Source organism: Peromyscus maniculatus, chromosome 6, assembly GCF_049852395.1.
Source record: "Peromyscus maniculatus bairdii isolate BWxNUB_F1_BW_parent chromosome 6, HU_Pman_BW_mat_3.1, whole genome shotgun sequence".
NCBI lineage: Eukaryota > Metazoa > Chordata > Mammalia > Rodentia > Cricetidae > Peromyscus > Peromyscus maniculatus.
In genome coordinates this window covers 82,377,636-82,404,575 of record NC_134857.1, presented here as the reverse complement: position 1 = coordinate 82,404,575, position 26,940 = coordinate 82,377,636, and the positions used below count along the sequence as shown (strand labels likewise).

At 47.0% G+C, this 26,940-nt stretch overlaps 1 protein-coding gene across 1 annotated transcript in view; it reads right to left on the bottom strand.

Annotated features, from left to right (window-relative positions):
• The window catches only part of Casq2 (calsequestrin 2), a 65,398-nt gene extending 38,992 nt beyond the window's left edge, over positions 1-26,406 (bottom strand). Inside the window, exons 1-2 of the mRNA XM_006980774.4 lie at positions 25,987-26,406; positions 2,234-2,318 (exon numbers count right to left, since the gene is read on the bottom strand). Coding sequence (XP_006980836.1) covers positions 2,234-2,318; positions 25,987-26,220 — 319 coding nt within the window. The 5' untranslated portion in view covers positions 26,221-26,406. The remainder of the gene's footprint in view (positions 1-2,233; positions 2,319-25,986) is intronic.
• Between the last annotated feature and the right edge of the window lie 534 nt (positions 26,407-26,940).

Below are 26,940 nucleotides of genomic sequence, written 5' to 3'. Positions count from 1 at the left end.
GGACGGTCTCTAACAATAGGGGCATGGTCTTCTCCAGAGCTCAGCCTCCTGCGCAGAGCCTGGATGTGTGTACAGACAGCTCTGAGTCACAGGCCTCTTCACTCAGGCCCTTGGTTGATGCTGGGAGGGCAGACAGAAGCTTCACCTTTGCCCCAGTACCCTTGAGACAGTGCGGTGCACTTGAACAATTCCTTGCTGGGACACAGTATCCTTTTTCCCAGAATATTAAACAGCTAAGATTGACATTATTGTGGCTCCACAACATCTTTAATTCTTCAGATTATTTTTTTTCAACTCTATTGTCCAGGAAATGCTTCCCCCTAATGAATCCCAAAGGACCCTAGGAGCAGGAGGTCACCCCATCTGAAAAGCTCCTGACACACCCCAGCATTGGACAGATAGAGTATTCTTGACTCTGGTGACATCTGATCTTAAAATGTGCCCTAGGAAGCATCAGTGAGCATCTTGCTTGAGACTTTGTCTTGAGTGAGACCAGGTAGGGCTTCACACACTGCTGTAGTCATGGCTGAAGCGAGGCAATCAGGAGAGGAGGCTGAGGATAAAGGGGCAGGTCCGCAGAACACCATATCCCGAAAACCCCAAACATCCAACATCTAGAGTACAGCCGCTTTCCTCCCTCCTGGTGACCTTAGAGAAAAACACATTTAGGTATACCAAGCCCCATCCTGCCCCTGACCAGTCTGTTCTTGTGAATTCTCCTTCAGCCTGTGCTGCCTAAATTTGAACATTTCTAGAACACTAGCATTTTTAAAGGTCTCCCAAATACCACCTACTCATTAAAACAGTGGCAGGTTGGGGGCAAGGCTAGTTAGTAATCAATTAGCTGCTGGAAAAAGAGGCAGAATTCATTCAATGTTTTTGACTCTAGGAAGAGTTGAATGTATTTTACTTCTATTCTCAGGACAGAAAAAGTATTCTTAATACAGTCATTCTCAATAAGTCATCATGCTGTAGGCATGAGTTCTTCCTTGTGTCTAACTTAAGTAGACTTCTATAAAATAAATCTTATCTTTGAAAATGTCTGGTCTTCTAAGAAATAAAATAGGAAAGAGTTTTTTTGTAATTTTTGCTAGGATAATGCACCTGCATGTACCTGGGATAATGTACCTGAATGTATCTGGAATAATGCACCTGAATGTACCTGGGATAATGCACCTGCAGGTACCTGGGATAATGCACCTTCATGTACCTGGGATAATGCACCTGCATGTATCTGGGATAATGCACCTTATGTACCTGGGATAATGCACCTGCAGGTACCTGGGACAATGCACCTGCATGTATCTGGGATAAGGCACCTGAATGTATCTGGGATAATGCACCTGCATATACCTGGGATAATGCACCTGCATGTACCTGGGATAATGCACCTGCATGTACCTGGGATAATGTACCTGCATGTACCTGGGATAATGCACCTGCATGTACCTGGGATAATGCACCTGCATGTACCTGAAGATGTCTATTGAACCACCACTAAGCCTTTTCTCTTCTTCTGTGCTTTCTACTCCAAACGCAATTAACCTTTCTTCAAAGGTCCTGTTTCATAACCTCCTGCTATTTTTAATAGCCATTCTTCACTGGTCATGCAGAAAAAGCTAAATGGACAGTGTTGGGGGTGGCATTTGGAAACCGGAGGGGTTCTGTGTGCCCTTTCTCCTTGGGATTACGGAGGAGGAATCTTAAAGGGCACTTGATCATGACATATTGACAGGAGAGATTACAGCTTCCCCCGAATTGTCACTTAGCCATGCCTCCCCGAAATCCAGCCAGGCTGAAAATTTTCCAGCTGGGGTTCAGTCTTAACTTTGGGACTTCTAGAGCCCCTGCTGTAAATGCATCATGTGCTGGCTGCTGCTGGAATGTTCCCAGAGAGGCCCAGAGAAGCCCAGAGAAGCCACTGAGGCACGAAGATGCAGAAGCTGGGCTTCTAGATGTGAGAGCTGTCAATCAGGGCTCCAGTGCCTTGCATCAGTTCCTCTCTGCCTGATACTGGTACAAGGATAAACAAAATAATTCCTGCCAAACCATTAGAGTGAGGTCTAGATTTGCTTTTATCAAGCTTTTTTTCTGACCCAGAATGGTATATGCATTATCATTATATGTATTTGAAAATAATCCAGTTGCCATGCAAGATAAATATAATTGCTTTTTTTTTTTTTTAACAAGACACATTTGTTTCTTCCTCACAGATTTCAAATGTTAAACTTACCCAGTCTCTTGGCAAGCTTGGCTTCTTTCTTAGAATCCACCATCACAAAGCCTATGTTTTTATGTTCAAGGACCTGGGCCACAAGCTGAAGAGACAGATAGGTACAGGAAGTGAGTGAAAGGATGAGCGATGGGAGAAGCCATCCCAAGTGCCAGGGCAGCACCCTTCGTACGTCCTGCCACTCTGACCTCTGAGGGGTCACCAGAATGCTGAGAATCTGAGGAATAAGCTAAGAGGAAAGACCTGGAAAAACACATCCAAGACCACAAGCCTCTCTCTGCCCTTGAGGAGATAAAATTGGGACGCAGAGAATCCAAAACACCCAGTGGGCACCTGGCATTAGGCCTTAGGTCTTCTGTAGTCATCAAATAACTTGTGAGGGACACACCTGTGAGTAGAGGAGTCCTGAGGCCTGGAGGCCTCCTGCCCCGGGCTGGTGTGACACAGGTGCCCGTTGGCATCTGGAGGCTTCCTACTGTCCATAGTGAGGAAGAACTATAGGAAGTATCTGAGGGTGGAGGTACCATTGGCCTGAAAGTCCAGGAGGCAGCATCAGTGCCTAGGATGGAGAGGTGGCTAAAAACCACTCTAGCAGACAGCAGCATAAGAGATGAAGCCATGTGTAAGGCTGGCATCCGGCTAAGCTTCCTGAAACTCTCACATGGCAGAGTGCCATCTCTCTGTCATCTTGCCATCTCACCAAAAACATGACAGAAATGAGGAGACCATGAAATATGAAACGTCTGGGGACTGATCCTGGGACCTTACAAATGCTGGACACACAGAACCATTGTGCTACACCTTAAACCCTAACACTACTTTAAAAACACATATATTCCTATGTAGTGGTTAAGAAATACAAAAGTGAGATCTCTTAAACATGTTCCTGGTTTCCTACAAAAGCAAAGTCTTTGGGAAACTGAGGCACAAGTCATGAACTGGATAGTGCCAACAATAGTTAAGATATGGAACATGTCCATCACCACAAAGGGCCCTCCGTGGTCCTTTATTATCTTAGCCACCGTATGCTGCCCAACCCCCACTTCAGCTCCTGGAAACCAGGAATTCCCCCATTTGTCATCATCTAAACATGGAACCATGCAGCAGGTAAGTTTTTGAGATAACTCTTTTACTTTGCATAGTTATCCAGAGAGTCTGTCAGGTTGCTGCATGGATCACCAGGTGCTTTCTTTTTCACTGTGAGTAGAATGCCGTCTTGTGGATAGACCACAGTTTGCTTAATCATTCACCTGCTGAAGGGTATATGAGTTGTTTCCAGCTGTTGACTATTGTGACTAGAATTCCTGGGTGGGATTTTTAGTTAAACATTAGCCTTAATCTCTGGGGGAAAATGACTAGGACAATCATTTCTGAGTCATATGGGAGTTCCGGGTTTAGTTTTCAGTGGAACCACCAAACTGTTTTCCAGAAGGACTGAACTGTTAAAACAGTTCATCCTCATGAAAAATGTATGAGTTCCTCTACAGCCTTGGCAGCATTTGGTGTTACCACGATTTTAAATTTTAGTCATTCTTATAGGTATGTAGCAGGGTTTCCTTATGGTTCTAACTTGTGCTTTGTGATAGTTTATTTGAACATCAGTCCATGTTTACATATGTTTTCTTCTGTGAAATGTCTCTTCATGTGTTTTCCCACTTTTATGGTGAACATTAGCTTTTTCTTGCTTGCTTTTTGGGTTGCCAGTATCCATATAAAAGTTGAGCATAGTAATGTGCACCTGCAACCCCAGCTTTGGGGATAAAGACAGGTGGATCCATAGTTGTCCTGGCCAGCTAGTCTGTGAGTCAGGGGACCCCAGGTTCAGCAAGAGACCTTGTCTCAAAAAATAAAGTGGGGAGAAGTTCACCCAGCATGCACGTGCAATGATGCACAATGAAAACAGGCACAACACATCCAACACACAAGTGGAAAAAATAATTGCAATGAAGTCTAATTCATCAATTTTTTTTTTAATTTATAAACGAGATTTTGTTGTTGTTTTTCAGACAGGGTCTCACTATGCAGCTCTGGTCGAACTCAACAAATGGATCAGGCTATCCTTGAACTCACAGAGATCCACCTGCCTCTGCCTCTGAGTGCTAGGATTAAAGGCATGTGCTACTATGCCTGATTATAAATAGGATTTTAATGTTAAGTCCAAGGGCTAAATTCTGAACATTTCCATTTGCTCTCTAAAAGTTTTCCAGATTTACTTTTTGTTTTATGAGACACAGAGTATTTTGATGACATTCTGTGAACTCTGTGACAGAATTTTTCCTTTGGGGCCAGCTGGCCCCAGTGCCATTTGTAGATGGCTTTCTGTCCCCTGAACTTTACCCACACCTTTATCAAGACTCAGTTGACGCATCTGCGGGGATCTAGCTCTGCTGTTTGCATTCTGTCCCACTGATCTATGTGTCTGTCCCTCTGTCTGTACCCACAGCCTGGGCTGTAGCCTCTATGAGGTGAGTCCCCAAAACAGGCAAGTGTCGGGTTTCTATTCACTCTTTGTGAGTTATTTTAACTAGGTATTTTTCTCTTGTACACACGCTTCAGAATAATCTTTTTTATACACAAAAAAGACTCCTACCAGGGTTGGACAATTATACTATTATTATAGTGTAATATATATGTGTGTGTATGTGTATTGTAGTAGTGTGCGGGGAGGGGAGAGAGTTAATTATATTAGCTCTTCTATCAAGGTGGGGAGAGTGACGTAGTCAGAATGTTAGGTCTGTCAATGTGGGAAGATGCTGTACCTCTCCATTTATTTCATGATTTTTCCATCAGCCTTGCAGCTCTGAGCACGTAAACCTTTTGTTTGTTTGTTTGTTTGTTTGTTTGTTTGTTTGTTTGTTTTTTGAAGCAGGGTGTCGTGTAGCCCAGGCTGGCCTTGAACATCTGATCCTCCTGCCTCCACCTCCCAAGTGCTGGGACTACTGACACTCAGTACTACAACACTCAGGTTAGCAGGCAAGTCTAGTGCAAGTTTTGTTACATTTACAACTAAATGTTTGAATTGTTTTGAACTAGAGTGGCGTATTTCAATTTTGCATCTGTATTCTTGCTAGTACAGAATATATACTTTAAAAAATGTTTTTCTTGTAGCTTGTCACCTAGAACTCATTTATTATTTCTAAGAACTTTGTCTTTCTTTGGAATTCATGGGAATTTCCAGTGTAGATAATCATGCCACCTGCACAAATGTTATGCCCGCCCCCTTTGTCTGACTTTTCCGTTTCTTCTGTCTCCTTGTTCTGCCCCTGAGAACTCTAGACCTGTACTGAAGACAGTGCTTTGCTTTCTAACCTAGGGTTTTTGTTTATTTTGTTTGTTTGTATCTCAGTCCTCTGGATGTGTCTATTTTTCCTGTCTGTCCCTTCAATTCTGCTACTATTTTACAGGTTGATCCGGTGTATTCTACAATCCTTTGGGGATTTCTTGTTTCCTCCAGTATCTCGAGGACTATTTGGCTCTGTGGTTAGCACCCTAAGTCTCAACTCTGTCCTATGGCCACTTCTTTTGTCCTCCCCACCCCTACCTGTGTCTGCCCTGGGTGTACCCAGCTGTCTTCTTCTGTCTACTCCCTTCCCAGTTAGATTTTCTAGGTTGTTCCTGGCCCAGCCATGCTTCCTTCTTGTCTGTTCTTAGCCTTTCTCTTTTTCTCTGGCTCCAAACCAGTCTCTTTCCTCTAAGACTAAGGATTCTTAACAGAATGTCGATCTGAGGGATGCTCCAGTGCGTGCAGTGGGGGAAGGACCCCAGTCTGGGACTGAGAAGCCTGGGAATGCATCATCGCCACCACCAGCACAAGGCTGTGACTCACCATGAGCTTTCCTGAGGTTCCCCCATGCTAGTCTTTCTGCAAAATCGCTTGGGTGTAGGCTACTGCATACAATTCATCAGACCATGTTGTGTTTTCTTTCCGTAACAATTTTTTTTCCATTGTAAGCCACCCTGTCCTATTTACAGAAGTCAAAATCTTAAGTGAATGTTCCCCTGTCAATCATTCAAAGTCACCACACCCAGCTCCGTAGTACAGTAAATTCCCGAGTCTTCTCCCCCGTGAGCCTCTGACAGCAGTTCTTAAACTCCAGTATGCACAAGACTGACCGGGGGCTCTGTTAAAATGGGGCTTCTTGGTCTTCCTCTACAGAAAACAGAAAATAGAGCTGGGTGGGGCTCAGGAATCCACATTCTCGTACACAGCGCAGCCCCGCCCTGTGGCTCTGCTGCCTCAGCTCTCAAGTCAGTCACTCTCTGGAGAGCCAAACTACTAATGGCTGTTGCTGCTTCTGAAGGCTACACAGCAAGGTCCCAACTGTGAGCTCACACTGGCATTTTTGATCTCTCTCCATTTAGTGTAGGAGGTGAGTATTAATAATAATAATAATAATAAAAGGGAGGCCGTCAAATTAGTTCATTGACCCCTGAAGGCACTTGTCACCACAGTCTCACATCTTGCATTCTGTCCCTGGAACCCATGTAAAGGTGAAAGAAGAGAACTCACTCCACAAGGTTGTCCTCTGGCCTCCACAGGCAGGCCATGCTGTGTGCACCATGACAATGCACGGACCTCATTCCCACATCTGCCCCCAACCCCCCTCCCCCAAATATCAGGAAAGACTGAAAAATTAACTTGAAGTATTAAACAAGAGTGTTTGATTCGGACTTCTCCCCAGCATACACCATCACGTTTATTATTTATGTATTTATGTATTTTAGGTAAGCACAAACGTGTTCCTCTCTTGGGCACGAGAAGCATAACCTTCCCCGTCTTGATATCTACCTGGGACTTTTGACTACCCTTGAGTGGTAAGTACCTATCGCTGTCTTATGCCACAGATGGAGAGACAAAGCAGATGGTCACAGATGGGCCAGAAAACCCATCCCCTGAGATGTGCCTTCTTCTTCCTCCTCCTGTTCCTCTTCCCCCTCAACAGCCTGACTCCAAATTCCTGCAGCTCCTGAATCACTGTCCACTTCCACCCTCTCTCAGGCCAGAGCCTGCCCCTCTGGGCTTCATCATCACCATCAGCAGCTCCGGCATGCAGCCTTCACAGGCTTAAACCAACAGCAGCCTGGGCTATGGGGCACCTATGAGTCCTGTAGGGCTGAATGTGGAGGGTGGCCCTGGTGAAGACCTGGGACCTCTGGGCTAACTCTTGATGTGACTGGGTCCCCGAGGACCAGTAGTCTCTGGAGAGGCTGAAGTAGGCAGACAGGTCGCTGCTGCCTCTTGCGTGTGGCTTGCTTTCCTCCACCATCCCACTACACCCTACACCCCACCTCGCTTGCCCTCTCTCCTGCGGGTCTCCAAACCTTAGCAGACCTTGGATACCCAGAGCAGGCCCAGGCTCGTCGTTCACTCCATTCTCCTTTCTAGAGAGCCAGTGGCCCAGCCCCTGGAGTGAGCCCTGGCACCTATCCTGTGATTGCCAGTGGGGTTTACGTCTCTCCCGTGTTGTGACTCTTTCCTCAGTACGGCCATTTTGAGCGTCTTCTGTATTGTGTGCAGTTCCTTGGAGACAGTGGGTGTACGCATGGATTGGTCCAAGTACATCACAAGTTCAAGGAGCTTGTGAGCCAGAGAGGCAAGAAGCAATTATCACCAAATACTGTGAGTCCTATGTGAGAAAAAAAAGATTGCCTCCACATTTCTTAAATGTCCAAAAACCAAAAACCAAAACAAAACAAAAAAAACCCCAGAATGCTCTTTATACGTGACTGCCGTTTTGTCCTGCTAGCTTGCAGCCATTCCCAGCTGGCTTGAGCAAGGTGGGCCGATCGATGGGCTATTTCACAGTCTTGCCTGAGGGTCCATCCTAGAAACCAGCCCCATCTGTTGGCTGGTTACATGTGGCTCCTGGAATGGAAACTGCTGTGGGATGGTCTGTATGTCAAACTGCTCTGACTGGTCAATAAATAAAACACTGATTGGCCAGTGGCCAGGCAGGAAGTAGGTGGGACAAGGAGAGAGGAGAATTCTGGGAAGCGGAAGGCTGAGGCAGAGGAGACAATGCCAGCCGCCGCCATGACCAGCAGCATGTGAAGACGCCGGTAAGCCACCAGCCACGTGGCAAGGTATAGATATATGGAAATGGGTTAATTTAAGCTATAAGAACAGTTAGCAAGAAGCCTGCCACGGCCATACAGTTTGTAAGCAATATAAGTCTCTGTGTTTACTTGGTTGGGTCTGAGCGGCTGTGGGACTGGCGGGTGACAGAGATTTGTCCTGACTATGGGCAAGGCAGGAAAACTCTAGCTACAGGAAACATTGCTCACTCTCTCAGAAATGTTGGGATTTGGTTTGACCATCGCTGATTCTTTTTATCCCAAAGAACTTCTAGCGAAGTTCCATATAAATATTATCAAAGATAACATGATGAATAAATAATACAATAATTCAGTAGCTGACAATGTGTTTCTGATACATCTTTCTCTTTCTGGTATTACATAGATATTATACGACCATTGCTGCTGGAGTGATCAGGTCCATGTGCATGTCATCTTTAAATGAGTGGGTGACCTAGACTTGCCAGACCCCAGTGATGAAGAGCATGGGACCTAGTGTCAATTCCTGGATTGCTGACTTTGTCACCAACCTGCACAGGACTCTTTGGAAGAGTAACAGAAATAATGAATACGAAGTGCTTGGCATGCATCTTCACATACAGTAGGTGCTTAATAAATGGTAGATTTCCTCCTTAAGAGTATGAGAGCTGAATAGGGTCCTGGATCGGGTACTGATCCCCAAATGCCAAGGCCTAGATTATCAGAAAGGAAAGAGAAGTAGCAATCGTTAGCTAGGGATGAGCTGGTGAAGGAGGCCGCCAAAACAGCAGGGCAAATTCAAAGGCTGTGGAGTCTCCTACGAGAGCGCTTGTGGGCAAGGGGCAGGGGGCAAACCGTACAGAGCCTGGCAGGCCATGCTGAGTGCTGTGGGTTTGGTTCCCATGCACTCTGGGTGTGTCTAAACATCCCTTCACAGCCACCCAGCCCTGCACGATGTGGCCTTCTGCATCTTCAGCTTAACTAGAGTCTGCATCTAGAAGACCTTCCCTCTGTCTAGAAGACCCACCCCCTTCGCCATTCTTCATCAACTCCGCCATCTTTGCATTGTACCTGGACACATTAGTGCCCCAGAAGGTAACCCCTGACCCCCATTCAATGCTTGCTCAAGGACCCTGAGATTTTCCTCGGCAACTTTCCCTTGGTTTGTATGTGATTGGTTATTGTGATTATTGCCTCTCTTCTGTTGGTGTTAAAGCCAACAGGCCCATGTCTGTGTCTGCCTTTCTCCCCATGCTATCTCTAGCACCCAGGTGCCTCAAGTAAACGAACCAATTACAAGGGAGATTGCTTGTGAGGGCAGAGGCCAGTGAGACAATGGACCGGGACAGGCAGAAGGAGTGAGTGCATCCACGGGGAAGAAACAGTGTCAGCGGAGGTTTGAAGGTGGACATGTCAAGGGTTGGACCAGAACAAGATAGCTTAGCGGAGTAAATTATATTTGGGGGAGCTTAAAGAGTCCTGTGTTTAAGATGTAAGAACAATAATAAAGTTTTGGACACTGTGCTTGGAAGTTATGATTTGGAGTTGAGTAGAGCAAAGAGATTGATCTGAGCTCAGGGAGGGTAGATCCAAGGACCCAGACCAGACAGAGAAAGGAATACCAGAAAGAAAGACATCCAAGTGGCAGGCAGATGTGTGGTCTGATTGGGGGATGACTCTGGTCTCAGACAAAGGTTGGGGCCATGAAGAAGCAACAGCCTTATATGGTGGACAGTGTGAGTTGGGACCCAGTGCGACCCAGTTGCTCTTGCTTGGCCTTTGAGAGAGAACAAAAGAGAGGGGCCACAGGTGATTCAGAAAACAGTACAAAGGACAGATGGTCACATCGGGAGGATGCTCCAGAACTGCCGTCAGCTTCTCAGAACGGATGGAACTGCAGTGAATTCACGATCACAGAAAGTGCTCAAGCTGCTCACAGGAGCTGAGGAGGTGAGAGGTTGAGGCATTGGGGGGGGGGCTGGTGCATGAGAAAGCCCCAGGCCAGACTGGCCATGTTAGAGGTGTGTGCAGAAGGTGCGTGAAGATAGGAGTCTGAAGAAGTACCTAGCCTGTGGAAGGAGAGGGTGCTCAGAAACTGCAGGGCATGACAGGATCCCTGTGGTGCCCTGACGCCCAAGTCACTAAGGCCTGGTGTCACAGGGAGCCCAGGGGGGGCAGGACCCCCGTCAGGCCTCCTTTCTGGACCGGTAAGTCATGGATGACCTTGTAAAGAGAAGCCGGGACAGAAGCCAAGGCAGGGAACTGGACAGTCGAGTGGGTGGCAAGGACAGGCTGGAGCAGGTGTGGCTTGCTTGTTCCAGAAGTTTGTCCATGAAAGGAAGCCAGTGCAGAAGGCTGTGAGAGGGTCAAGTCCCATCCCCGTCCCGTCCCCCCCCCCCCCCCCCCGACTGTTTTCCTGGGCCTCAGAGGACAGGGCATCCGATGGGTCTGTGTGTGCCTCCCAAGTAAGTCCCTGTATAGAATTTATCAGCTCCAACACAGCGGGAGAGGTGAAGACACTTTGTGGGGGAGAGACTGGGATTTCCTTCCTGGTTGGAGGCAAGATGGGAGAGATGTGAGGAGTACTGACACTTGAAGGGAGGTGGCTGAGCTTTTCTGCACACTCAAGAATCCGAAAACATCACACACAAGGAGCCTGAGGAGAACGCTGCAGATCTCTGCTCTAAGACAATGTCCCTCAGGCCAGCCACTAAAGTACTCTGGCTGCACTGCTGTTCTTTCCAAGCAAGCCAGGAGCCAGAGAGGGCTGCTCTCCACGTCCCTCCCTGAAACCATCTGGCAACAGGTCAAACTTTTCAAAACCGTGTCCCTGAAACCCGAGAGCCCACGTTTATCTCTGGTATCTCCTGTCACTTTGGGCCACTCTCAAGCAAGGCCTGGGCTATGTATAGCCTGGCAGTTGGCACCCATTATATCCACCCAGGAGGCTGGCTGGGGAAGAGGACAGCTATTTACGAGGATTCAGCATTTACTAAGCCTTTGGGGGCTGCTATTGGGTAACCCTTGAAAGTGCTGAGGGGGAGGGAGAGAGGCTACTGATTGGTTTTATTGGCACTTTGGGGACTATCACCCCACGCCGTGCCAAGGCAGGGTTCCAAAGGCTGATGCTGTGTGTTCACTGCATCCCTCCAGGCTGAAAGTCTATGTAACAGCTGCAGTAAAACACCAATCAAGGGACTAGTGTGATGGCTCAGTGGCAAATACACTTGTCGCCTGAATTCGGTCACCAGTACCCACATAGTGGAAGGGGACAACTGACTCGATAGAGTTGTCCTCTGACTGCCGTACATGCCATGGCATGAACACACACACACACACACACACACACACACACACACACACACACACACACGCACGCGCGTGCACACACATACACATGCACTTACTTAAATGAAAATGTTAAAAATGATAGTACGGAGTGGGTATTCACTAGGCCAACTACAGCACTAACTCCCTCATGTGAATATCTTTTGGAGTCTCTGTGAAGGTCTCCCAAGGAAGAGCTTTGCAGGTGAGAAAATGGAGGAACAAAGAGGCTGACCCCCTTGTCCACAACCACACAGTTTTTAAGCAGCCCCACTGCGAGCCCAAGCCGGACACCTCTCCAGAACCTAAGCTCGCCTCCGCTGCAGCCTACTTCTGCAGAGGGAACCAGAGGGACCTGAGCTCATGCCCTGGCTCTGCGGATGACCCGCTGTGAGCTGAGCAAGGGAGAGCACTTCCTTGAGCGTCAAGTTTCTATTCGAAAAAGAAGCGAGAGCCAGTTGTTGCTGGCACAACCCGTAGGCAAGCACTCAGTGAAGGCTTGTCCCTGTAAAAGCCAGCAGGACAAACCCTACGCTAAACCTTGCTCTGACCACAAGCACACATCAGCATCTCTTGCAGGGAAAACTGATGCTAACAGAGCCCAGGAAGCCCACCACGAGCTTCTCACGCAGCAGGTCTGGAATGGAACCTCAGAGTGGACATTTCTGATCAGATCCCATGCAGCGAGCCCTGGGCCCACATACAGTGAGACCTCTGCTCCACACAGCTTCTAACATGTGAGCACAGTCTCTCATCACGCAGCTTTGGGTGATATCCAATATGACAGAATGAGGGAGGCTGTCCCTGGAGGTCAGGGCTTTTGTTTATCCATTTCACACCAACAAGAGCATTTCATGGAATAAAAAAACAAATGGATTTAATTCTCAGTAACACACATGCACATACACACGCACACACACACACACATGCACTCACACACACACACATGCACTCACACACACACATAGACACACACACACAGCTAGCAAAAAAATCAATTCTAAGGTAATAGAATATTTGCTTAGTGTGATCAAGGCTCTGGTTCAATTGTCAGCACCATATAAATAAATAAGTTGATTAATTAGTTATTTAATAACATTGGACTAGGCTGTGCCCTCTCCTAATGTTCTTAGCAGACTTCTGTTCTCAAGGGCTTGTGGAGATGCAGTCTGGCAGGAGGGCCCCCTGCAGCACCCCTACACCCCCCCCCCCACATGCACATACTGAGAAGGACCCCACACACAGTGCCCAGACCTTTTTGGGGGCAGAAAGAGAAGGCTCCTTTCTAAATTCACTTTCTCTTGGTTGGTATCATCCTCCATTAGAAAGGTGGGGAGCGGGTGCCCTGCCCATGGAGAGACCTCCCAGGTGTGAATGAAGGACTTGGACTTCTCTGCCCTGTGGTACACATTGAAAAGCAGAAGTCTGTTCCTGCTTGGCTGAACTTTATGAAATACTCAAGCCTGACTGGATCCCAGAACTCAGGAGGCTGGGACAGATGGATCCCGATCATAAGTTCAAGGTCAATCCGGGTGACATAGTGAGACCTGGTTCCCCCAAACAACAATAAATTCTGACTAGAAATATTTGATAGCATCTCCCAATGATAGCAGATGCCATGGAAAACTAGCTTGTGTGGAGAGTGGGAGGTTTTATGGGATGTCACATATGGGTGAGTTCAAAAGCAGTCTTTAACTGTGCATCAAATATGTGTGGGTCACCTTCCCTGTGCCTTGTGTCTGTTTTACCATTATAAGATGGCCTGGAAAGAAAGCACATGGTGTGTCCATTGGGATATTTTACAACACAAGCACTCAGCCTTGGAGAATCCCATCCTGCCCGCAGCCACACTGCTGGCACACGGACGCAAACTCATTTGCTGCACAGGTAAACTGGGGGTGTGTGGTCAGCTTGATATCCTGAGTGAGGATGGCTGTGGGGAAGGGGTGAGGCAGGCAGGTGAGGGACAGCCCAGCACACAGCAGATGATGGGGAGGAGAGGATGCCTGGCTTGGGTACCCAGCAGCAGGAGGGAGCTCCTGGAACCAGGCACCTTGGATACTCCGATGTCTTGCCAGCCCGTTGCATTGCAAGATGGCATGCTGGATCCCTTCCTGAGAGGCTGTCCAAACAGCAACAGCTCGTGTGGATAATTCTGGCCTGCTGCATATAGATTAGACTCCACAGAACCTTCTGAGGCATCTTCAAATGCCTACACTTTGGGCTGAGCTGGCTTTCTCGGGAGAACAAGTCATATTAGGTGTGCACTGAGGCTGGGTCTCACGTGGCATGCCCCACACCAACCTGCAAAGCTCAGGCTGCAGGAGGGCAGGGCTGCCGATGTTCCAGGCTCTGCTGACTCCCCATGGGAGGCCTAACCTTCTTGTAGGAGGGAGTGGAGGGTGGGTTGGGGGGGAGGCTGGAGGGGCAGGAGGAGGGAAGAGAGGGATCTGTGATTAGTATGTAAAATGAATTAAAAAATTTCTTAATAAAAAAAGAAATTAACAAAAAAAGAAAAGCCTCTCAATGTCTCCATGTCTTTTTTCTTTTACTGCTTTGTAGTATAAGAGTCCTTACCATAGTTCCATGGTGCTGGCTTTCATGGCAGCTCAGGGCCCCATTTAAAAATGTGTAGTTGTGGGAGGATGCCTACCCCAATAATACAAGATGGTGTTCCCGAATGGAGAAGCTTCAAAACGAACCGTGGTTCCTATGTACAGGGGAGGACTATTTTCATTGTTGTATGTGCACAATGCGTGTGTGGGCACATGTGCTGTGTGGCATGGGCGTGGAGGTCACAGGGTGCCAGGAGTCAAACTTGGATTATTAGGCTTATGTGATAAACGCTCTTACTCACTGAGCCATTGAGCCAGCCCTCTATCGGGAAAATCTTCTCCTCTTCATTCATTCTGTACAGGGAAGGCCTGACTACAGTCAACTGAATCCACATTCCCTGGTAGCATTTCTTGTTTCCTCACTCATCCAAGACCACCTGCACTACATGAAGTGCCCAGCAAAGGCCCCTTCTACACTTCCCCGTGCTGGGCTTCACAGGAGCTGGGGGTGCAGGGTGGGGGTGGGGAGATGCTTCTCCTGGAACAGCACAGATTCTGTGTGAGAGCTCTTTCTCAAAGCCAAACCAAAATAAGCCTGACCTCATCTGGCTTTTTTCAGAGTGGAGCAGGTGTGAGACTGAAGAGGGCTGTCTTTGGGCGGGGGACAGTTGGAGAAAATCCCTGAATCCTGCCTGTGTTGCTATTCTCTGCCCAGTGTCCCCACATCATCCCATCTGTAGATTTACCTGACTCCAACTGCTTCATTCTGCCTTGGGGTTTGGAAGAGCATCTGCTGGGACCTTTGCCAGTGCTAAATAGACTCGGGATGCAGGTTCAGCCTTAAAAAGCTTGGGGCTTTCTGTCTGTGTGCACGGATACGTGCTGGACTGAGAGTCCCACGGTTTGGGAAAACAAACAAACCAAAGCGTGTTTTACCCGTATGTCAGTGGGGGGAAGCAAAGGAGAACACACAGATCCCTGGATCTTACAAATTCCACCTCCTTTCTATCAGTATATATAAAAAAGAGCTCGAGAGACAGCTCAGGTTGTAAAGATTCTTGCCACTGAACCTGATTCATGACCTGAGTTTGATCCCCATGATACACATGGTGGAAGTAAAAACCGTCCTCAAAAAGTTGCTCTCTGGCCTGTGCTCAAATGGCATACATGCCCTCCACTCACCAAACAAATTACATCATTTTAAAAAGAAATCAAGGGAAAAAAAAGTATTTCCAATGTAGACAATGGGTGTACAAGTCCTTTCCTTTCCCATTTCTCTCTCTTTCCACCTAGCCATCCATTTATCCATCATCATTTATTCATTAAGGTCTCACAAGGTGTTAATCTGCTGCCCATATAAACACAGTAACCGCTTAGGAGCCACACAGAGTCCACTTGTACAGTTTAGCATTGCGAAGTGTGGGTGAAAATCCAGAGTATCAAGACACACGCTTTCATAACTCAGTACTGCTTACGAACTCAAAACTGTCCCGTCCAGATGTTCAGTTGTATAGTGGAAGGAACATGCCATCTGAACCAAATAGGTAAGGGCTCAAATCCTGCTTCGTGCTGTATTTCAGAGCTTTGTGATTTGGGCAGTTTTTCCTTAACTCTCTAACTTACTTCTCTGCAATGTGGAAATATCAGAATTTTATAAACGAGCATATTCAAGGCCTCTGCAGTGGGCCTGTCTCAAACACATTCAGTAATGCCTACTATTTCCCTTCCCCTCCTTTCCTTCAATATTTGTTCAAAAAATATTGCAGAATACCCAACTGTCAGACCCTGATCCAGATGCTGGGACCTGTGACGAGGACAAAGTCCTGAACTTTGTAGATTTCTCTTTCTATAGATAGAAAGTATCACACAATGTGCAAGATGTCGCCCAAGGGCTATGGAATAAAATAAGAAGGGTAGAGGGAGAGGAAGGGTCTTAGAGAGTATGGTTATATACATGGGCAGGGAGGTGACGTCTTTGGTAAGGTGACTGTGATGATTTGAAGAAGAATGGCCCCCTGAGACTCACATATCTGAGTGCTTGGTCATTGGGGAGTGGCACTCCTTGAAAGGGATCAGGAGGTGTGGCCTTGTTGGAAGAAGTGTGTTGCTGGGAGTGGGCTTTGGGGCTTCAAATACTCAAGCCAGACCCAGTGGTTCTCTTCTCCTGCTGCCTGAAGATCTGGATATAAAGCTGTCAGCTCCTTCTTCATCACCATGTCTGTTTGCATGCTGCCATGCTCCCTACCATGATGATAATAGACTAAACCTCTGAAACTGTAAGCAAGCCTCAATTAAATACTTTCTTTTATAACAGTTGCTATGGTCATGGTGTCTCTTCACAGCAACAGAACATTGACTAAGACAGTAACATTTAAACATAGATCTGAAGGAAATTGCTTTTTATCATTTACAAAAGAGGAACATCACAAACATCAGAGGCCATGTCATCTGCCTCTGCAAGTAAGATGACTATTTAATGCACAGATGAAAGAACAATGTAGTTCACAGTACAGAACATTCTTCAATCTGCTATGAGCTACTTTCCCATGATTCCCATTGGCTATCATGGCATCTTCATACCCTGCATCGATATAGTGTCCTCAGATGGTGCATCTCTCTTGGGAAAAGAATAATAAGGCACAACAGCCAAACAGATGTGTGTCTTCTCTTCTCAGCTGACTCCTGAGTCCTCCCTAAGTCTACTTTGAAGGTAACTTTCTGATTTGGTCTCAGAAATCCAGGAAATTCAATGGAAAACTTCTCAAAGAGGGGAGACTCCTTAGATGCCCATATTATTCTCTTTTGGGAAAACCTTTCCAACCATGAGTTAGGGGTCAATGGGAGCTACCTGGGAGGCCTGGTTGAGTCCCACAGCAGTCTTAAATCACAGTACCACAAGACCCAGCTTAACCTACAAAATCAGAGGTATACCAGCAGGCCAACATCACTCAAAGGAGTCCAGGAAGCAAAGGTCAAACGGATGCAAGATGATGGTTGGCCATATGGATAATATCTTCAACCCAGCAGACCCGCCCAGTGCTTTGCAAACCTCAGCATGCCTGCAAACCACCTGTGGATCCCATTTAAACGCATACTCTGATTCTAGGATGGGCCCTGAAAGCCTCCATTTCCAACATACTCCTGGGCAATGCTATGCCACTGGGTCAATGTGTTTAGTATCAAGGCTTAGGTGGTCCTCAAACTTGGCTTCATATTAGCATCACCCAGAGAACTCTCTACCTCACTTACAGTTGGATGTATAAGGATGGTTGTGTTCAAAATGGTGGTATTTGCCTGGGGAGATAGCACAGGACTAAAGCACCTGCTACCGAGCCTGGGAACCCGAGTCCCATCCCGGTGGGGGGTGTCCAGGGGGAGAAGACGGAACTAGAAAACTATCTCCTACAAGTTGTCCTATGACCTCTGTGTGTTCACTGTCACATGCAACCCCTGCCTTACCAGTAAATAAGAAAATTAATAAATAAGTATACAAATGCTAGGGGATCGGGAGGTGGCTGAGCACTTAAGGGCACTTGCTACTCTGCCAGAGAAAAAAGGTTCAGTTCCCAGTACCCATGTTGTGTGGCTCAAAATCAACTGTAACTCCACTTCTTACAGAACAGAAACTGTCTTTTGGTTTCTTCAGACACACACACATACACACACACACACACACACACACACACACACACACACACACGAGTAAAGATAATAAACCTTTAAATTTGCAAACAATGTTTGAAACAAAGAAGGTACTTTGTCAGAGTGAGAAAAAATGTAATACAAAAAAGTAAATTCTGGAAGCTGCCAAGCCGGCCCAACAGGTGAAGATATTGGCCAACGAGGAGGGAGATGACTCCCAGAACTTGTCTTCTGACCATGGTGTGTGAACACATAAGTGAATAAACACATGTAAAAACTTTTAGTGTCTAGACATCCTCCTTTACCGATCCCCACTAAAGCAGAATCTAGGACATGAAATGTGGGCATTTGTATTTTTTAAGTTCCTTAGGTGTTCGCTGAGAACGGCTGAAATAGGCTAAGAAGGCGCTGGATAATTCCAGAGACAGCTGAAGGACTCCACTTTGGATGAGAACAGCTGTATTCCACAGAGGTGAATCCCCCGCCCCTCCAACTGACGGAACAAAATAGACACCGACTTCTTAATACACAGAATTATATAGTACACAGGATTATAACTCATTTGCTTTCACCTGGTTCTTTTGGTTCAGTGAGTTCAAAGCTAAATGATTGATCTTACAGATGTGGTAAGAGGTGAATCTTTGTGGCTTGCTCCAGATCAAGTAATGAGTTCAGAGAGATCAAGCATTCTGGCTTCCAATTGTCTGCTTTTCCCAAGCTCCCTTCTCTGCATGCAAAGATGGACATATAAAGATGATCGTGTTTTTAGAGCACATAGATGTGTCTTGGTTACTTTTCTATTGTTGTGACAAAATAGCATTTAATTTGAGGCTCATGGCTCCAGATGATTAAAGTCCATGACCATCATGCTGGGAAGCATGGCAGCAGGCAGGCATGGTGCTGGAGCAATAGCTGAGAGCTTATATACTGCAACAGCAACCACAAAGCAGAGAAAGAGACAACTGGAAAGATGTGGACTTTTGAAACCTCAAAGCCCACGCCCAGTGACACACCTTCTCCAAAAAGGCCACACTTCCAAATCCTTCCCAAACAGTTTCACTAACTGGGAACCAAACATTCAAATATATGAGGCATGAACAGGGTTGTGGGGAGGATGTCAGGGGGTGTTTTCATTCAAACCACCACGACATCTGAGACCCATCAACGATGCTAGGTGCATTGCAGTGCCTGAGGAAGTTACAGCGATACCAAGCTAAAGACTTTGCATTGGCATACAGATCAAATGGGGACTGAGATTCATACCTATGGGGGAGCTCAACTGTGACAGGAACTGAAGACTGAGAGAAATGGCCGGGGAGACTCACCTAAGAGCTGCAGAAGCCCGTTAGGTCTTCTACATGTATGTTATGGTTCTTTAGCTTGGAGTTTTTGTGGGACTCCTAACAGTGAGAGTGAGGACATCTCTGACTCCTTTGCCTGCTCTTGGGACCCTTTTCCTCCTGCTGGGTTGTCTCATTCAGCCTTGATATGAGGATTTGTGCCTAGTCTTATTGCATCTGGTTATGCTATGTTCAGTTGATAATCCCTGGGAGGCTTGCTCTTTTCTGAAGGGAAATGGAGGAGCTGTGGGTCTCGGGGAGAGGGGAGGTAGTGATGGGAACTGGGCAGAGTGGAGAGGGGGGGGGAACTGTGCTCTGGATGTACTGTATGAGAGAGTAATAAATAAAAAGAAAAAAAGCTGCAGAACCCCGAGATCCACACTGTATAATACACATTCTGATTTTCCCCATGGATCATGGAACTAGCCTCCCCTTTTTCCACAGGGTCTCATGGGAAATTGTGATAGAATTGCCATATAAAAACAACAGTAGACAATAGCCTATGTTGCAGTCCTGGGAAATCAGCCATTACTATAGTTTTCCTTACTCTGAAATAGGCTGTTTCCAAAGATTACAGGTAGTACACCATTGAATGTCCATTTACTGTCTTGAGAGACGCCGTGCACATACAGTGTGGTAGCAAACACACAGACTCAAAAAGTGACTTCTTAAGCAGCAAGCATGTGTGTTCTCAGAGGACACTGAAGAGCAGCCCAAACCTTAGACCCCAGAGACAGCCTGCTAGGCATCCACCAAGCAACTGGTCAACCCAGTGCTCGACTACTTAATGATGAGGTCTTTGTGCCAAAACCTCAGATTGCTTTCCAGTCCAAGGGACCCAGTTCACCCAAAACAAATGGAGCCGTCCTGACTGCTCACGATGAGGAAAACACTGGTCCTTCATCACCTGCCTACCCACCCCTACATACATTTTGTCACACTGAGATAACTGTGTCTGCTTTTTGCAATAAATATTGGCCAAAATGAATGGATCTGTCTAACCAGGGATTCGCAATGCTCATCTTCATGTTCTAAAGCATCCATTTGCCTGTGAAATCCCTGAGACATCCCACCACTTAACAACTGAACTGTGGGTTGGTCTATCGATGCTCTCCACCTTCCACCCCTACCCCACAGGACACAGCACGGAAAGCTGCAACTCTCTCAATTTATGCTGACACCACAACAGAAAAATGGGGGAAGGGCGCAGATGAATCATGGAAGAAAAAAAAATATGTGGATGGCAAATAATTTTATTTAAAAGATCAATGCAGTTATGAATTTTCAAACTAGGTGTGGTGGCACATGCCTTAACGCCAGCACTCAGAAGGTAGAGACAGGCATATCTCTGTTAGTTTGGGGCCAGCCTGGTCTACATAGTGAGTTCCAGGACAGCTAGAGCTATAAAGTGAGATTCTGTCTATAAATAAATAAATAAATAAATAAATAAATAAATAAATAAATAAACCAACCAGCTGGGTGGTGGCACATGCCTTTGATCCCGGCACTTAAGAGTCTGAGTCAAATGGATCTTCATGAGTTCAAGACCAGTCTGGTCTACAGAGCTTGTCCCAGGATAGCCAGGGCTACACAGAGAAAGCCTGTCCCAAAAATCCAAAACAAACAAATAACAACAACAAAAAAGAAACCAAAAAAAATGTTCATTAAAACTTTGAAAATGTAAACAGACTAATTTTTAAAAACACTTTAAAAATTGTGCCAGGCTCTAAAAAATAGGAAAATGATATTTTGAAATGTGTATAGCTATACAATGGAATACTGTGCTGATGCTCACATTATGTTTACAAACATGAAACTATTTAGTGACGTAGAATAAGGCAAGAAACTGTAAATGCTGTAATCCTGACTGAAAATGCATGTTTAGGTGTAGGAAAAATACTGAAAATGTGAGAATACTAACCAGGCTCACTTGGCTGTGATGGTTTTTATGGCATCCTTCATCCACTTTATATATATATATATATATATTAATTTCTAAAGAAGCTCGTGCTACATGGTTAATGAGGGGACCCAGCCGGGAAGTGAGCCTACCATCTACTTGATGAAGGACATGGAAGCATCCTCGTGGAGAGAAGATGCTCCGAAGAGAACCTGCTGCTCTTCCCCTTGACTGTCAGACACCTGAAGCAATAGGCCCCGAGAGACTGGAATTTTCCCAGGGGTCTCAGACTGGAAAGAGGGAAACCCTGAATCTGGTGCCAGACAGAGGAGGAGCTTCTGTCCCAGGAAGAGGCTTCACGCAGTTCTGGCAACTGCAGGCAGGCCAGGCTGGGTCCCAGTCGGTGATGGCGGGTGGGACCGTACCCTGACCCGGGACTGCTCAGCTACGGACACCTCCTACCTCTTGCCTCCTATGTAAACCTGAACCTCATGTCAGGACCCCACAGATGGACTTTGGGGTCATTGAATCACTTTGTTCCTCTTCCCAACATGGACAGAATGAAAAAAAAAATTTCCATTTTTCATTATTGCTTGTCTCTTTAATTGGACTAATGAGACTAGGTAGTTGAGCCTGGGTTGTTATGGCTTTCAGGGCCAAGGTTCTGACCCAACAAGCATGTATGGGATTATGGGATACCCGTGGAGCACTATGCACCATGTGTACACAGACTCAGATGGGAAGGCCAAACGTAAGCTTCCTGCCCCTGGCGCCATTTTACCCGTTCTTTTCCTATTAACCCCTTAGTGACCACATTGTCCCTCCTCCTACCAAAACCTCATTCTCTCCACCAAGTTCAGACTCTGTTATGGGGAGGGGGGTGGGGTGCATGTCGGTAATGACTTTGAAGAACTGTCTTCCCCAGAGGCACTTCACCAAGGAGGAATAAAAACCTTATTCCGAAGCAGTGAGGCCCCATGGACAAACTTTAGGGAAAAGCTGACAGAAGATATTTAAGAGCCCTCGGACTCTTCCTCTCTCTGCCCCCCCCCCCCATTGTTTCACCTGGGAAATTCCTAGTCACTTCATGGGCCAGGTCTGCCCTGTCATAGTTTCCATGTACCCACACAAAGGCAGTGGGGCTTTTTTTTTTTTTTCCTCTTTCTGGGCATGCCCAGAAAACCTTGCACAGCAAATACCAGAAATAAATAATTGACAGTCTAAAAACGGTATGCCATTCTGAGTACTGGGATGAAATATTATGCCGCTCCATCCTGCCCATGGGGCAAGAATCTTTCTTTTATTTAGTGTTTCTGTGTTATATACACTGCCTGCCCGTTAGTTACTTCAAAGCCCTCTCAGCAAAGTGGGTGTAATCGCTGGTCTATGCAGTGCTCAAGTTCAGGTAACTCCTTTTCCACGCCAGAGGCCTGGAAGTGCAAGAGTGATGATGTTGGTGATCAGGGCATACCAGAGAGAAGCTGCAAGTTCCTAACAACCAAGGAAAGGGTAAGAGGACACGGACAGCACCAGATGGTATTGTAACACTTACAGCACTGCTGTAAGTGTAATATTTTATTTTTATTGTAGTAATAGTCCAGTGTGCCTAACTTCCAAGTTAAACTTTACCATAGGCAAGCTGATACCTATGGGGAAACATATACTATGGAGATGGCATGTATCTATGACCCCAGCACTCAGGAGGCAAGGCCAGTGAATGGCAGAGGGTACGGAGAGCCTGGACCTGTCTCAACACACGCATTATAACAGTCAGACTCAGGATCTGTGTCCATGGTTTTAGGCTTCCACTGGGGACCTTGAAATGTATCTTCAGAGACGGAGGCAGGTGACTACTTGCTCCTCTGTTGTCACAGTGACCCATTATACCTTTTGAGTAATCTATGGGCCACCTGAGTGTCTCATTTTCTCTGTATCCACCATGTCTAGTACTCCAGGGCCCCTCTTCAGATAACGCCCTGAGTGGGGCTTTTGCTTGGCCCTTTGTGGCTTCCCTAAGAACAATAAATAAAATACACATGTGTGCCCACTGTGCGTGTGGCTTTTTAACCGAATGAGATGGCCCTTGTGTGGTAAACAATGAATTCCTCACTCCTGTCCTTCAGTCCTTGAATCCCTCAGCTGTTTCCACCTGGGAATGGGAAGGTGAGATCAGTTTGATAAGTTGGGATTGGCTTTTAAAACTATGACAACAGTCTGAAAATGGAAACCGATTTTGGGTCCTCCAAGGAGTAGTACTGCCTGTGAAATGTGTGTTTTGCTGCTATGAACGTCTGTGGGATCTAGATCACCCAGGGTTACAACAAGACACATGGGAAGCTTCTTCGCTAAACCACTAGATGGGTGGGAATCTGGGCTCCTCAGAGCTGTGTGTCATGGCTGAGCCCATGCTGTCCCATCTGCACCGAATGGCCACAGCCCTGGGGCTGGAAGGACCTCTTTCTAAGTTAAGTTTGACAAGTATAGGAGAAAAGCAAGAGCAAACTAGGGGGTTGGACTAAGAAAACTTAGGGGGCTCACATCTACTTCTCCTGGTACCCATGGGATTTCTGGGGCCTTATTTTCATCCTGTATTTTGAAAATCTGACAGGTGTCTCAACAGAAGTGCACCCCTCCCCCACCTTCCCCCCACCCCTCCCCAGAGGGTTCAGGCCTCTTGCTACTCCTGAGACCTGCCTCCTGGGCTCAGCACTTCTCAACCTTGGTGTCACTCAGCTGGGACCCCCAGGCCTGGCCTGGGACTGAGTGGCTCTGCTCAAGGAAGGTACCTGAAAAGATCCTGCCCAGGGCAGCCAGCAGCACCCCTCACGCCCATCTGATGCCAGGAGAAATGCCGTGGAAGGGCTGTAGGAGCTCAGACTGCCTCGCTCCAATGAGTGAAGTGCCATTAGGCAGCTTGGCCTCTCGGGGTCTCCATCTCCCGTCTGTAGACTGGAGACAGTACCCACACTGACTTCACACCGAGGACTAAGTGACTGAGGATTAAGTCAGCTAACATGTACAAAGTGCTTTCAACAGTCTCTCCCCAGCAAGTGTTCCATAAGCCATCGTCCTTACTGACTCTCCCGGAACCTGGAGGGTTTTCTTTATCTTCACATTTGTATGGATAAGAAACTGAAGCTGCAAGAGATAGTTGTCGGCCTGGCTCACGTGGCCAGGAGGGGCAAAGCTGGGACTTACATCAAGAGCTCCTGGCAACCATTCTTATATTCCCTTTCCTTTAATTTTCTCTAACATCAGGCTAGACCCTGCGCTCAACTTCCCTTTACCAATCTCTGCTAGCTCAGCACCCTCACAGGAAAGGTGTCGGGAAGCATGGGACCCCAAGGCAGTTTCTTCTTATAATTTTGCTTGGGGCCCCAGAATCAAGTATACGCAAGGGACATTCTTCCAGTAATGTGTGTGAATATGCTATTTAATACGACAGTATATAAAATGGTTGTCACTACGCCCTGGCCACGTAGGGGTTCTTTTGAGTCTGGTTTGATCTAGTCAGTGATGAGCTTACCAAATAGAATCTTTATGATTTCAGTGATGTATCTCATAAGACAATCTCTTAGTAACTGAGCACGGCATTTGGCGATGGAGATGATCATGTGTCCATTTCATGGGCTGAACAGCAGGTATGCTGTGGGCCTGCTCTTTTTCGAGTCTGTGGCTTTTCTCATTTCTATAGCTTCAGGACCCCTGCTTCCCTTCCACCTCCTGCCCACAGAAGGGACAAAACCACCACTGCCACTCCAGGGTGGATGGTGCCTGGGAAGAACATAATGGCTGAGGAGATATTTTTAAACACTAGCACTCTCTGCTGATTAGGAGGCACTTTCAATTCTGAAATGCTTTTTACATCTTTTAATGTTATTTTGATATATTCAGGAGGCTTTGCTGGATTTTATTATAGTCATGTTTTTCTTGAGGCGTTAAATCTCCCTGGTTTTTATGTGGTGAGTTTGTTTATCGTATGATTTGATTAGCCTGAGTGTCCTGGAAGTACTGCCTGGTTAATTCTCAAGCAGCCCTTCCTGTAGCTGTGTGCAGAGCTGGCCATGGGGACTAAAAAGGACTCTTGGCACCATGGGTATTCTTGAAGGATCAGTGCCCTGTAGCTGTCCAGGAGGAGATGCAGAGAGTCTTTCTGTGGCACTTGCAAAGGATTAGAAATGCCACTGCCCCGTGCCAGGTGACCAACAGGTCATGTAATACAGATAAAATAAGAAATGACTTCACTGCGGGCCCCAAACTCCCATCAAGAACTTTCTGAGAAAAGAAAAAACTGCCTGTCAATGAATATGCAGCCCAGAAGAGCACACGACCACAACTCTAAAGTTGCCTAGGAAGATGAGTGGGAAACGACAGTCACCCCCTCTCTGGGCAAGGTCAAAAGACCCTGGCTTCTCCAGGATCTAGGGGAGAGTATGGAGAAAAGCGTGGGGAATTAGCACTGAATGAACTCACAATGAATCCCTCCATTTCCTTTAAGCCCATGGTTGACAATAGCTGGAACGTTCTGAAAATGGACAGGTGGGACAGGAACCCCAATGAATCAGGCCATGAGAAAGAACTTTAGATCATTGCCTGGAGCTTGGCCTCCGGGGCCTCCCATCCTCCTGCTCTGCTCTGATTCTGCACACCTGTGTGGGCCAGCCTCTGCTATTTGTCCTGAGCAATGATCACACAACTCCCCGGATGAAGAAGGGTCAATATGCGACCCCTTCACTCCCTTCCGCCTTAAGAGTTTGTCCACTTCTGCAGTCAAAAGCAAAACCAAACCAAACAAATTCACTTATGTGAGACTACACCACAGGAGACCTCTGGATGTCTTCTCCATGCCCTTGTTCCCACATGCCGGTTAAATGCCACGCGGGCGGGCGCTCATGCTCACTCCGACAGGTGGCTGCCCCCCCCCCCCCCACTCACCTCCAGCACTATCTCCTTCAGTTGGAACTGTTTCTGAGCGACCTTGTCTGAAGACACCGGTTCGTGGTAATAGAGACACAACACTTCATATCTCTTCAACATCTGCTTGAAGCTCTTCTCGGAAAGGCTGACCACTCGGTCCTTCCCATCGTACGTGGGGAAGTTCAGCCCCTCTTCTGCCCTGCTAAAGGACAGCAGATAAACCCCCACCAGGAGCAGGTGAGTTCTCTTCATTTGGGAAAAGGCTTGTTTCTCGCTCCCTAGAATAGAGATCACGGGAGACAAGCTGGGAGGCTCTTGGAGGCTTTGCTGAACCGGGCAGGGAGCAAAGAGGCTGACCTCACCTCCTTGGGTCCCGCAGCTGTGTAGTCTTGGGCGCAGGACAAACTGTGGAGGCTTAACGCACACATGCGCACAGAGCAAGAGCCAGGCAGAAGGCTGGGAGGCCAAGCCCTAGATACCTTGCATAGCTCTCCCAGCCTCTGTCTCATTAAGAACTCCATTTTTAGGATGCAGTTGTTTCAGGCTAAAAATAAATCATGCAATGAATAATAATAAAAAAAAAAAAAGAGTCAGATATGACACTGCTGAGGGATTTGTCCACACGGTGTTACAGTGTGTCCGTGGTGGAGGGGCGGCAGGCAGGAGGAGAAGGAAGCTCCCGTGTGCCAGTGAAATAAGGAGAGGCCAAAGGTCAAAGAAGAGAAAGAAACTCATGAGAGGGGCCGGAGTGGGGGGGGGGTGAGACCAGAAAGCAAGAGGGGGTGATGGTACCAATAAGAACATGGAGAGGTTAGGACATCAAAAATGCCGCTTTGAGACACTGCACTGCTCAGTCCCAGGGCAACCATGCAGCCGCTTTCCCATGCAGCCGCTTTCCCATGCAGCCGCTTTCCCTGGCTGCACTGTTCCCCTGCGGGCAGCACACTCCCCACGTGCCTTTCTAGGTCCTCT